At 45.0% G+C, this 13,394-nt stretch overlaps 1 protein-coding gene across 1 annotated transcript in view; it reads right to left on the bottom strand.

Annotated features, from left to right (window-relative positions):
• Positions 1-13,394, bottom strand: part of LOC115127406 (dedicator of cytokinesis protein 3-like) — a 311,415-nt gene that overhangs the window by 113,442 nt on the left and 184,579 nt on the right. Inside the window, 4 exon segments of the mRNA XM_065000744.1 lie at positions 941-1,103; positions 2,926-3,050; positions 9,348-9,365; positions 11,121-11,246. Coding sequence (XP_064856816.1) covers positions 941-1,103; positions 2,926-3,050; positions 9,348-9,365; positions 11,121-11,246 — 432 coding nt within the window.

Here is a 13,394-nt window from a genome sequence, read left to right as displayed (position 1 = left end):
GAGACCAGGCGGGTACTCACTGGAGCAGTGTCTGAATGTAGAGACCAGGCCGGTACTCACTGGAGCAGCGTCTGAATGTAGAGACCAGGCCAGTACTCACTGGAGCAGTGTCTGAATGTAGATACCAGATCGGTACTCACTGGAGCAGTGTCTGAACGTAGAGACCAGGCCAGTACTCACTGGAGCAGTGTCTGAATGTAGAGACCAGGCCGGTACTCACTGGAGCAGTGTCTGAATGTAGAGACCAGGCAGGTACTCACTGGATCAGTGTCTGAATTTAGAGACCAGGCGGGTACTCACTGGAGCAGTGTCTGAATGTAGAGACCAGGCCGGTACTCACTGGAGCAGCGTCTGAATGTAGAGACCAGGCCAGTACTCACTGGAGCAGTGTCTGAATGTAGAGACCAGGCAGGTACTCACTGGATCAGTGTCTGAATTTAGAGACCAGGCGGGTACTCACTGGAGCAGTGTCTGAATGTAGAGACCAGGCCGGTACTCACTGGAGCAGCGTCTGAATGTAGAGACCAGGCCAGTACTCACTGGAGCAGTGTCTGAATGTAGATACCAGATCGGTACTCACTGGAGCAGTGTCTGAACGTAGAGACCAGGCCAGTACTCACTGGAGCAGTGTCTGAATGTAGAGACCAGGCCGGTACTCACTGGAGCAGTGTCTGAATGTAGAGACCAGGTCGGTACTCACTGGAGCAGTGTCTGAATGTGGATACCAGGTCGGTACTCACTGGAGCAGTATCTGAATGTAGAGACCAGGCGGGTACTCACTGGAGCAGTGTCTGAATGTAGAGACCAGGTCGGTACTCACTGGAGCAGTGTCTGAATGTAGATACCAGATCGGTACTCACTGGAGCAGTGTCTGAATGTAGAGACCAGGCTGGTACTCACTGGATCAGTGTCTGAATGTAGAGACCAGGCCGGTACTCACTGGAGCAGTGTCTGAACTCGAAGCGTAGGTGTGACCCTCTGAAGCAGTCTATGGGGATGGGTAGTTTAACCACCTCGCCCCAGCGGGGGCTGTTGTTGTGGTAGAGGACAAACGAGCGATGTTCACTGATGTGAGGCTCACCACTGCCCAGGCTGATACAGTCCTGAGAAGAACAGGGAAGTACATATTGATACAGACACACACGGACACCATACAATTATTTAAATTGTTTCACGTACAGTACCAGTCCAAAGTTTGCATGCACCTACTCCAGGGTTTTCCTTTATTTCTACTATTTTCTACATTTATAGAATAATAGTGAAGACATCAAAACTATGAAATAACACATATGGAATCATGTAGTAACCAAAAAAGTGTTAAACAAATCTAAATATATTTTAGATTTTAGATTCTTCATATAGCCACCCTTTTCTTTGATGACAGCTTTGCACACTCTTGGCATTCTCTCAACCAGCTTCATGAGGTAGTCACCTGGAATTCATTTCAATTAACAGGTGTGTCTTGTTAAAAGTTCATTTGTGGAATTTCTTTTCTTCTTAATGCGTTTGAGCCAATCAGTTGTGTTGTGACAAGGTAGGGGTGGTATACAGAAGATAGCCCTATTTGGTAAAAGACCAAGTCCATATTATGGCAAGAACAGCTCAAATAAGCAAAGAGAGACAACAGTCCGTCACTACTTTCAGACATGAAGGTCAGTCAATCCGGACAATTTCAAGAACATTGAAAGTTTCTTCTGTTGGTCACAGATACCTTTTTTTTTTAAAACAGTCCGTTAGCCTCCTGTAAAGGCGTCAAATCTCTTTCGCGTAGAGTTGATCAGGATGTTGGTTGTGGACTTTGGAAATTTGTCCTCCCACTTCTCTTCAATTGTTTCAATTGCTGTGTGAAGTTGCTGGATATTGGCGGGAACTGGAATACACTGTCGTACAAGTCGATCCAGAGCATCCTAAACATGCTCGTTGGGTGACTTGTCTGGTGAGTATGGAGGCCATGGAAGAACTGGGACGTTTTCAGCTTCCAGGAATTGTGTACAGATCCTTGTGACATTGGGCCGTGCATTATCATGCTGAAACATGATGTGATGGAGGTGGATGAATGGCACGACAATGGGCCTCGGGATCTCATCACGATATCTCGGTGTCAATGACCATCGAAGGTGAGCATTTGCCACTGAAGTTGGTTACGACGCCAAACTTCAGTCAGGTCAAGACTCTCGTGAGGATGATGAGCTGCTCTGAGACGGTTTCTGAAGAAATTCTTTGGTTTTGTAAACCCACAGTTTCGTCGGCTGTCAGAGGAGCTGGTCTCAAACGAACCCGCAGGTGAAGAAGCCGGATGTGGAGGTCCTGAGCTGCCGTGGTTACACGTGCTCTGTGGTTATAAGGCCGGCAAGGACGCACTGCAAAATTCTCTAAAACAACGTTGAAGGCGGTTTATGGTAGAGAAATGAACATTAAATTATCTGGCAACATCTCTTCCTATGATCTTTACACAGGTGCACCTTGTGCTGGAAGCAATAAAAGCATGCCAACTGCACTGCTCCCTCAAAACTTGAGACATCTGTGGCATTGTGTTTAAGAGTGGACTTTTATTGTCCCCAGGGACAAGGGGCACCTGTGTAAAGATCATGCCGTTTAATCAACTTCTTGATATGTCACACCTGTCAGGTGGATGAAATAACTTGGCTAAAGAGAAATGCTCACTAGCAGGGATGTAAACAAATTTGTGCACAACATTTTAGAGAAATACGCTTTTTGTGCGTATGGAAAATATCTGGCATCTTTAATTTCAGCTCAACGTATATAAACGTTGCGTTTATATATTTTTTGTTTAGTGTATAAAATCGTAAAGTCGCCTGACGTTTTAAGGTCTTCAGGAAAAAAAAAACCTACTTTGAGTATTTCTCCTTTAGGGAAAAAAACACCTACTTTGAGTATTTCTCCTTTAGGGAAAAAAACACCTACTTTGAGTATTTCTCCGTCTGCGAAGAGCACGTAGACGGTGACCTCAATGTTCTTCTGGACACTCTTGCCTCCCCTCTCAAAGTCTCCTCTTTCCAAGGTGAGGTACAGGTCGTTACGGATGTCACCTGGGGAGATTAGACACACAATTTACATCAAGGGGCTCAACTTTGGTCGCATCAACAACGGGTTGTTTGTAAAAAATATAAAAAAATGACTGAAATGAATTAACTTTCGGTAGATTGGTTGGTCAAAGTAGTGTCTGTTGGATAGGCCTTGTAAGACGTGACGCTATGGATATTTTTATTTGAACGAAATCCCCCGTTTCTGTCTATGACATAACAGTGATTCCGGCTGGTAGAGAGAGCCTGTGGAGAGTAGAGTTTACACCCAGATCTTCCACCTCCAGAGCCCCATCCCTCTCCTTCACTTCCCCTCTCAAAACATGACCTTTTCCCTGGGTAAACACTCAGCTAACTGGCTCCACCACCCCCTGGATGTGCTGCTAGATGCCGAAACACATCATCGATCTTTTCGAAACTGTTGACCTATTTACCCGCACACACACACACACACACACACACACACACACACACACACACACACACACACACACACACATATGCGTGAACATACACACACACACACATACACACACATACACACAAACACACACACATATGCGTGAACATACACACACACACACACATACACCCACACACACACATACACACACACACACACACACATATGCGTGAACAAACACACACGTGTCAACATACACACACATGTGTCAACATACACACACAAACACACACACATGTGTCAACATACACACACACAAACACACACACATGTGTCAACATACACACACGTGTCAACATACACACACAAACACACACACATGTGTCAACATACACACACACACAAACACACACACATGTGTCAACATACACACACACACACAAACACACACGTGTCAACATACACACACACAAACACACACACACGTGTCAACATACACACACACACAAACACACACGTGTCAACATACACACACACAAACACACACACATGTGTCAACATACACACACAAACACACACACGTGTCAACATACACACACACAAACACACACGTGTCAACATACACACACACAAACACACACACGTGTCAACATACACACACACAAACACACACACACGTGTCAACATACACACACAAACACACACATGTGTCAACATACACACACACAAACACACACACATGTGTCAACATACACACACACACACGTGTCAACATACACACACACACACACACACACACACACGCGTCAACACACACACACACACCATCCTATTCAGAGTGATAGCCAATGCTCTCATTTCTTCTTTTTTTTCATCCTGGTTCTAAAGCTTAAGAAAAAATGTTGACTGTTGAAATGAAAGAAAAAAAAATAAGCTCAATCCATCATTGTCTATTGCTGAGTTTTAAACCAAGAGATCGACTGTTGGGACTACGATGTGTGTGGATATTGTACAGTAACGCCTAAGAAGCTTCGGATCCTAAAAAAGGAGATATTACTTAGAGTAAAACATCTCTATATCTCCATGATGTTATTAAATACTACATCAATGAATATTCTGCCATGGGATAATGGTCTTTTTTAGGAGATGCTTTCCTTCCTCAGAATTCAGTGAGTCTGATTGCTGTTCTACACGGTCCTAACCATTAATATTGAAAAGCTGGGAACAATGAGCATCCATTGTCTTTAAGAGGAACAGTGTGTATTGATTGGTGGGCTGGATCACAGACAGATTGTACAGCAAGAGGGGTTTTACGTGTGTGTTTCTCAAGTAGCGAACATCACAGAAAACCCCTTCCAGATGTTTTAGTGATGCATTAAAGATGAGGAAGCCACATGACTACAGTTTAACTACATTATTACAGTAATATTGCTACAGTTTAACTACATTATTACAGTAATATTACTACAGTTTAACTACATTATTACATTAATATTACTATAGTTTAACTACATTATTACAGTAATATTACTACAGTTTAACTACATTATTACAGTAATATTACTACAGTTTAACTACATTATTACATTAATATTACTACAACTACATTATTACAGTAATATTACTACAGTTTAACTACATTATTACATAATATTACTACAGTTTAACTACATTATTACAGTAATATTACTACAGTTTAACTACATTAATACATTAATATTACTACAACTACATTATTACAGTAATATTACTACAGTTTAACTACATTATTACATAATATCTCTCTCTGTTGCGTGCTCTCTCTCTCTCTCTCTCTCTCTCTCTCTTTGCACTCTCTCTGGTCTCTCTCTGTTCTCTGTTCTCTCTCTCTGTTCTCTGTTCTCTCTCTGTTATTTCTCTCTGTTCTCTGTTCTCTCTCCCTGTTCTCTCTCTGTCCTCTGTTCTCTCTCTCTTGCTCTTTCTGTCTTCTCTCGCTCTCTTTATCTAGCTCTCCCCAGCCCCACTCTCTCTAACTCACTGCCTCTCTGTTTCTCCCCCTCTCGCTTACCTCGCTCTCGATCCAAACACCCATCAAATCCATCTCATCTTCTCCAAATACCACCTTGCCCATTTAAAGAATGTGAAAAGCCTCCACTCACTCATTCACAGTCCTCATGTGATTGCACATGGAAACGGAGATATACCGTATACCCATAAGCAAATAAACATCCGTGGCACCGGAGGAGATTACCCTATATGAGGAAAGATTGTATGGGAATGATGACGGTAATATGAATGTGAAGACAGACAGACAGACAGACTGTGTTGGCTTTCAACGCCTGGTTAGACTGTGGCTATGTGCCAATATCCAATCACTTAGGGACATTGTAACACAGTCCGGTAGTATTTCTGTGTTCATATTAAATCAATGATATAACTGCCGGAGAAGCTCGGTGGGAGGCTCAATCAGTGGCTGCATCCTGTTTTTCTCTATCCAATTGGTAGTTACAGTCTTGTCTCATCGCTGCAACTCCCGTACGGACTCGGGAGAGGCGAAGGTCGAGAGCCGCGCGTCCTCCCGAAACACGAACCAACCAAGCCGCACTGCTTCTCTGACACAACGCCCACTTAATCCGGGAAGCCAGCCGCACCAACGTGTCGGAGGAAACACCGTACACCTGGTGACCGTGGCAGCGTGGACTGCGCCCGGCCCGCCACAGGAGTCGCTAGTGCGCTATGGGACAAGGACCTCCCTGCCGGACAAACCCTCCCCTAACCCGGACGACCCTGGACCAATTGTGCGCCGCCCCCATGGATCTCCCGGTCACGGCCGGCTGCGACAGAGCCTGGAGTCAAACCAGGATCTCTAATGGCACAGCTAGCAACTGTGATGCAGTGCTGTAGACCACCACCTCACTCAGGAGGCCCTCTGTGTGTGCATCCTACATGGAACCCTATTCCCTATATAGTGCACTACTTTAGTGCCCTATGGAACCCTATTCCCTATATAGTGCACTACTTTAGACCAGAGCCCTATGGAACCCTATTCCCTATATAGTGCACTACTTTAGACCAGAGCCCTATGGAACCCTATTCCCTATATAGTACACTACTTTAGACCAGAGCCCTATGGAACCCTATTCCCTATATAGTACACTACTTTAGACCAGAGCCCTATGGAACCCTATTCCCTATATAGTACACTACTTTAGACCAGAGCCCTATGGAACCCTATTCCCTATATAGTACACTACTTTAGACCAGAGCCCTATGGAACCCTATTCCCTATATAGTACACTACTTTAGACCAGAGCCCTATGGAACCCTATTCCCTATATAGTACACTACTTTAGACCAGAGCCCTATGGAACCCTATTCCCTATATAGTGCACTACTTTAGACCAGAACCCTATGGAACCCTATTCCCTATATAGTACATTACTTTAGACCAGAGCCCTATGGAACCCTATTCCCTATATAGTGCACTAAGTTTGACTAGCACTAGATGATATGTGGCTGCAATCACATGGTGGATCGATGGTATCTGGGTCTTAGTAGATCGGACCCCATTAAAGCTTTAATTTCCCATTAGCTGCCCATGACTCACACACACACACACAATCATGTATGCTCACACAAACATGGATTATTTCAGGTTATTTTACAGTAGCAGGAAGGAGTCAGTCACACACTACTGAAAGATGACTTGTTGAGTACTAGGCTAGATCTGTCCATGTAGGGCTGAGTACTAGGCTAGATGTAGGGCTGAGTACTAGGCTAATGTGTCCATGTAGGGCTGAGTACTAGGCTAGATGTAGGGCTGAGTACTAGACTAGATGTGTCCATGTAGGGCTGAGTACTAGGCTAGATGTAGGGCTGAGTACTAGGCTAGATGTGTCCATGTAGGGCTGAGTACTAGGCTAGATGTGTCCATGTAGGGCTGAGTACTAGGCTAGATGTAGGGCTGAGTACTAAGCTAGATGTGTCCATGTAGGGCTGAGTACTAGGCTAGATGTAGGGCTGAGTACTAGGCTAGATGTAGGGCTGAGTACTAAGCTAGATCTGTCCATGTAGGGCTGAGTACTAGGCTAGATGTAGGGCTGAGTACTAGGCTAGATGTAGGTCTGAGTACTAGGCAGGATATAGGGCTGAGTACTAGACTAGATGTAGGGCTGAGTACTAGGCTAGATGTGTCCATGTAGGGCTGAGTATTAGGCTAGATGTAGGGCTGAGTACTAGGCTAGATGTGTCCATGTAGGGCTGAGTACTAGGCTAGATGTAGGGCTGAGTACTAGGCTAGATGTAGGGCTGAGTACTAGGCTAGATGTGTCCAAGTAGGGCTGAGTACTAGGCTAGATGTGTCTATGTAGGGCTGAGTACTAGGCTAGATGTAGGGCTGAGTACTAGGCTAGATGTAGGGCTGAGTACTAGGCAGGATATAGGGCTGAGTACTAAGCTAGATCTGTCCATGTAGGGCTGAGTACTAGGCTAGATGTAGGGCTGAGTACTAGGCTAGATGTAGGTCTGAGTACTAGGCAGGATATAGGGCTGAGTACTAGACTCGATGTAGGGCTGAGTACTAGGCTAGATGTGTCCATGTAGGGCTGAGTACTAGGCTAGATGTAGGGCTGAGTATTAGGCTAGATGTAGGGCTGAGTACTAGGCTAGATGTGTCCATGAAGGGCTGAGTACTAGGCTAGATGTGTCCATGTAGGTCTGAGTACTAGGCTAGATGTAGGGCTGAGTACTAGGCTAGATGTGTCCATGTAGGTCTGAGTACTAGGCTAGATGTAGGGCTGAGTACTAGGCTAGATGTGTCCATGTAGGGCTGAGTACTAGGCTAGATGTAGGGCTGAGTACTAGGCTAGATGTAGGTCTGAGTACTAGGCTAGATGTAGGGCTGAGTACTAGGCTAGATGTGTCCATGTAGGGCTGACTGACAGTGTAAGAATGACGACTGGGTTTCAATTCATGATGTTCTGCACGCTACAATCGGACCCTTTTTTTTATGAACCTAAAATGACACAACTAAATCTAACAGCTCAGGCCCTGAAACAAGGATATGCATATTATTGATACCATTTGAAAGGAAACCATTTGAAATGTGTGGAAATGTGAAATTAATGTAGGATATTATAACACATTAGATCTAAACATGCGTTTAAAAAAATGAAATAATTGTACCATCTTTGAAATGCAAGAGAAAGGCCAAGGTATTATTGCAGCCCAGGTGCAATTTAGATTTTGGCCACTAGATGGGAGCAGTGTATGTGTAAAAATTTTGACTATTACAATGAACAATTGCATAGCTGTTCAAAATGTTGCATCATGACTGCCCAAATGTGCCTACTTGGTTTATTCATACATGTTCAAGTTCATAACTGTGCACTCTCCTCAAACAATAGCATGGTATTATTCCACTGTAGTAGCTACTGTAAATATGACAGTGCAGTTAGATTAACAAGAATTTAAATTATCTGTACATATCAGATGTCTATGTCCTGGGAAATGTTCTTGTTACTTACAACCTCATGCTAATCACATGTTAGCTCAACCGTCCCGCTGGGGGGCACCGATCCCGCAGGGGGGACGAAGACGACGACGACACCGCAGAGCTTTTAACCGTCTCAACTGAAGACTAGGAATTAGTTCTTTAGGTCGCACGCAATATTACTCATCACACAAGGTGGTTCACTGAATCGCTAAGCAAGGAGTCAGGCAGACAGAGCAATGTAGAGGAAGAGTCAGGCAGACAGAGAAATGTAGAGGAAGTCATGCAGACAGAGAAATGTAGAGGAAGTCAGGCAGACAGAGCAATGTAGAGGAAGAGTCAGGCAGACAGAGCAATGTAGAGGAAGAGTCAGGCAGACAGAGCAATGTAGAGGAAGAGTCAGGCAGGGGCACAGAGGGGCTGCACTTACACCAATTTACCTCCGTCTCTATGGTGAGCGGGGGGCAGGGTGGAAGGGCCAGATGGACACCAGGTATGAGGGACCAGATGGACACCAGGTAGGAGGGGCCAGATGGACACCAGGGAGGAGGGACCAGATGGACACCAGGGAGGAGGGACCAGATGGACACCAGGGAGGAGGGACCAGATGGACACCAGGGAGGAGGGACCAGATGGACACCAGGTAGGAGGGGCCAGATGGACACCAGGGAGGAGGGACCAGATGGACACCAGGGAGGAGGGACCAGATGGACACCAGGGAGGAGGGACCAGATGGACACCAGGGAGGAGGGACCAGATGGATACCGGGGAGGAGGGACCAGATGGACACCGGGGAGGAGGGGCCAAATGGACACCAGGGAGGAGGGGCCAGATGGACACCAGGGAGGAGGGGCCAGATGGACACCGGGGAGGAGGGGCCATAATGACACCGGGGACACAGAAAGAGACACAGTAACACATGACACGGGAGAAAAGGAAAAGCAAACTACAGAATGACGGCTGTTGAAAGAGACTACTCTTACCACTTCAATTGGGCCAATGCTAAGTGTAACTATAGCTAGCTTGTAGCATGCAGCCTGACAAAGTGCTCTCATTAACTTGTCTCCATGACAACCATCTACAAAAAAAGAACGCCACTATTTAGTTTCCCTTCCATGTAATCAGAGACATTATTTCATCCCCAGATCGGATTGAGTCAGCTGAACCCTACTGCTTCTCAGACCGGGGTCCAAATACTATACTTTAAAGAATTTGGAACTGTTTGAAGGGCTTGAAGTGTTTTCTTTAGCCTGCCTGGAGTGCCAGATTGACAGGGTTCCTATGTATTACCTATTGATCTATTAAGTCAGGCAAGCTTTATCAATCACAGATGAAGTGAAATGATTTAAAATACCATTTGAACCCACGTCTGCTAATACTTGCCACCATCAATCCCGTGGAGAAATAACCATTTATAAATCTATGAATACTGAACCGTACTCTCTGACCAATCGGTTACTAGCGTTCCACTTCAACATGGGGGGGGGATTTGAACTGATGAGCCTTGTATGTGAATGAATGCAGTAGGGCCTGAGTTCAACACAATGAGGATTAGCTGGGAAGTAGATCCTGAGTTCAACACAATGAGGATTAGCTGGGAAGTAGATCCTGAGTTTAACACAATGAGGATTAGCTGGGAAGTAGGGCCTGAGTTTAACACAATGAGGATTAGCTGGGAAGTAGGGCCTGAGTTTAACACAATGAGGATTAGCTGGGAAGTAGGGCCTGAGTTTAAATGATAAAGATAGACTGGAGCTGAACTATTCACACTAAAACTAACCAATAACGAGTTTGTGATAATGGAATGAGGATTTAGAAGTGGAGTGGAATATAGAATATTTTGGGGGGGGGTAAAGTGCAGACAACATCAATCACGAGAGGAACGTGGACCACAATAGTGCACGTGACTGACTGACCGACAAAAGGATGGACAAACAGATAGATAGGCCCAGAGTAGGGTTCAGAGTTCGTACTGGTCAGGTCACATGGTCAGAATAAAACTTCCTGGGTCCTATTTACCTAGAGAGAGCAGAGACAGGTGTACCACCCTGTACATTACACCTGCCTCATACACACTCCTCAGTCCTGACGTCCACAGAAATACTGATTCTACGCTCGTGTGTTGTAGATGTTTGAAACACCGTCCTTAAGATTGTCCTAATAAAGTTGTATTTGATTTAAATAGTTTTTTTATAAACCTCACCTGGCATGATGACATCGGGGAAACCCAGCTTGCGTGTCAAGGCCACGCCTCTATTGAAGATCATTGGGTTCTCTCTCCTGATCTGTTCCATCTCTCCTCGCAGTAGCTGGAGAGAGATGATCAGACCTGAGGAGAAGAAGACAGAGAGGTGATCAGACCTGAGGAGAAGAAGACAGAGAGGTGATCAGACCTAACGAGAAGACAGAGAGATGATCAGACCTGAGAAGAAGACAGAGAGATGATCAGACCTGAGTAGAAGAAGACAGAGAGATGATCAGACCTGAGGAGAAGAAGACAGAGAGATGATCAGACCTGAGAAGAAGACAGAGAGATGATCAGACCTGAGGAGAAGACAGAGAGATGATCAGACCTGAGTAGAAGAAGACAGAGAGATGATCAGACCCACTGGGCACAGACGTCAATTCAACATCTATTCCACGTTGGTTAAACGTTATTTCATTGAAATGACGTGGAAACAACATTGATTCAACCAGTGTGTGCCCAGTGGGGACCTAGCACGACGACGACGAAGACGAAGTATCTCCTCAGGCCTTTATCTGTTAAGATCTGATCAGACCGGGATGGTGAAGGGGACAACAAACAAGACAGTTTCACTTATTAATTTCACATTAGAAAACGTTGTCAGGATTGCTGTTTTTCTGGCAGCAAATTACCAGACATTTAGAGATGGTGCCAGCATGGAAGAATAATGTGACTGAGCCCTGCAGCGCCTTCCCCACTACTGCAGACACTACGGCATTCTGACATTACTAAAACACTGCCACTAGTGTGTGTGTGTGTGAATATGTGGGACAGGGGGTATGGCGTGTGTTAGCGTGTGTGTTAGCGTGTGTGTTAGCATGTCAGTGCATATGAGTGTGTGTGTTAGCGTGTCAGTGCATATGAGTGTGTGTGTTAGCGTGTGTGTTAGCGTGTGTGTTAGCATGTCAGTGCATATGAGTGTGTGTGTTAGCGTGTGTGTTAGCATGTCAGTGCATATGAGTGTGTGTGTTAGCGTGTGTGTTAGCGTGTGTGTTAGCGTGTCAGTGCATATGAGTGTGTGTGTGTTAGCGTGTGTGTTAGCATGTCAGTGCATATGAGTGTGTGTGTAAGACTACATGCACCTCTTCCCCTTTAACACCACATATCCTACTACTAGTGTACTTTTAATATAGAAAATACATTCTCATTCCGCCTGCCATCCTCAGGCTTTTTGCAATCATTTAAAGCACGAAAGCCTGAGGTAATGTCTCTGCAGTAGTTAAAAGTTTCATACATATTGCATGTGTCCCTGAGGATGCTTAACAGCTAACTAACTCTGAGCAGCTGCAGAAACTCCCACGGATGTACGGAGCTGAGGAGAAAGGGAGCTTTCTGCTTCAATCTAAAATGGAGAAAGAAATAAAAAAGATCCTCGCAAATCAGGTCTGCACTGGGTAAAAAAATAATGAGCCACTATATCTGCAGCTATTAGATTAGAACCGTTATTAGAACCGTAATTAGAACCGTTATTAGAACCGTTATTAGAACCGTTAGATAGAACCGTTAGATAGAAACCAGTCAGACCTTGTCCAAGTACACTGTGACGTGGAAATGTGTTATGGGTAGATGGAGACTACGGTTATGAGGTAAAACTGTGGGTTGTGGGTAGATGGAGATTACGGTTATGAGGTAAAACTGTGGGTTGTGGGTAGATGGAGATTACGGTTATGAGGTAAAACTGTGTGTTGTGGGTAGATGGAGATTACGGTTATGAGGTAAAACTGTGGGTTGTGGGTAGATGGAGACTACGGTTATGAGGTAAAACTGTGGGTTGTGGGTAGATGGAGATTACGGTTATGAGGTAAACAGTGTGTTGTGGGTAGATGGAGACTACGGTTATGAGGTAAAACTGTGGGTTGTGGGTAGATGGAGATTACGGTTATGAAGTAAAACTGTGGGTTATGGGTAGATGGGGACTACGGTTATGAGGTAAAGAATGTTTATCATGTAATTAAGGGGGTGTAAGGCTCTGTCCTCCCATCGTTGATTCCTCTCGCGTCCGTCTCAAAGCTCATTGGAGGAGGAGGTCCGAGGTGAGGGACATTGGATCCTCTCCTCCAATGAGCTTTGAGAGGGACGGGGGGGACGGGTATTGAGCCACTTCACACGTCCTCTTGATGTACACAATATCAATTAAGAGAATGACATTCAGATTGGTAGGCTACCAATTACAGAGATTACCAGAGTGAAGGGAAGTGGTGAGATTGTGTGTCATTCCTGTAAGGGGCAGAG

The sequence above is a fragment of the Oncorhynchus nerka genome, linkage group LG15 (genome assembly GCF_034236695.1).
Source record: "Oncorhynchus nerka isolate Pitt River linkage group LG15, Oner_Uvic_2.0, whole genome shotgun sequence".
In the NCBI taxonomy this organism is placed as follows: domain Eukaryota; kingdom Metazoa; phylum Chordata; class Actinopteri; order Salmoniformes; family Salmonidae; genus Oncorhynchus; species Oncorhynchus nerka.
The sequence above is the reverse complement of the archived record's forward strand: the minus strand, read 5'-3'. Positions and strand labels throughout refer to the sequence as shown.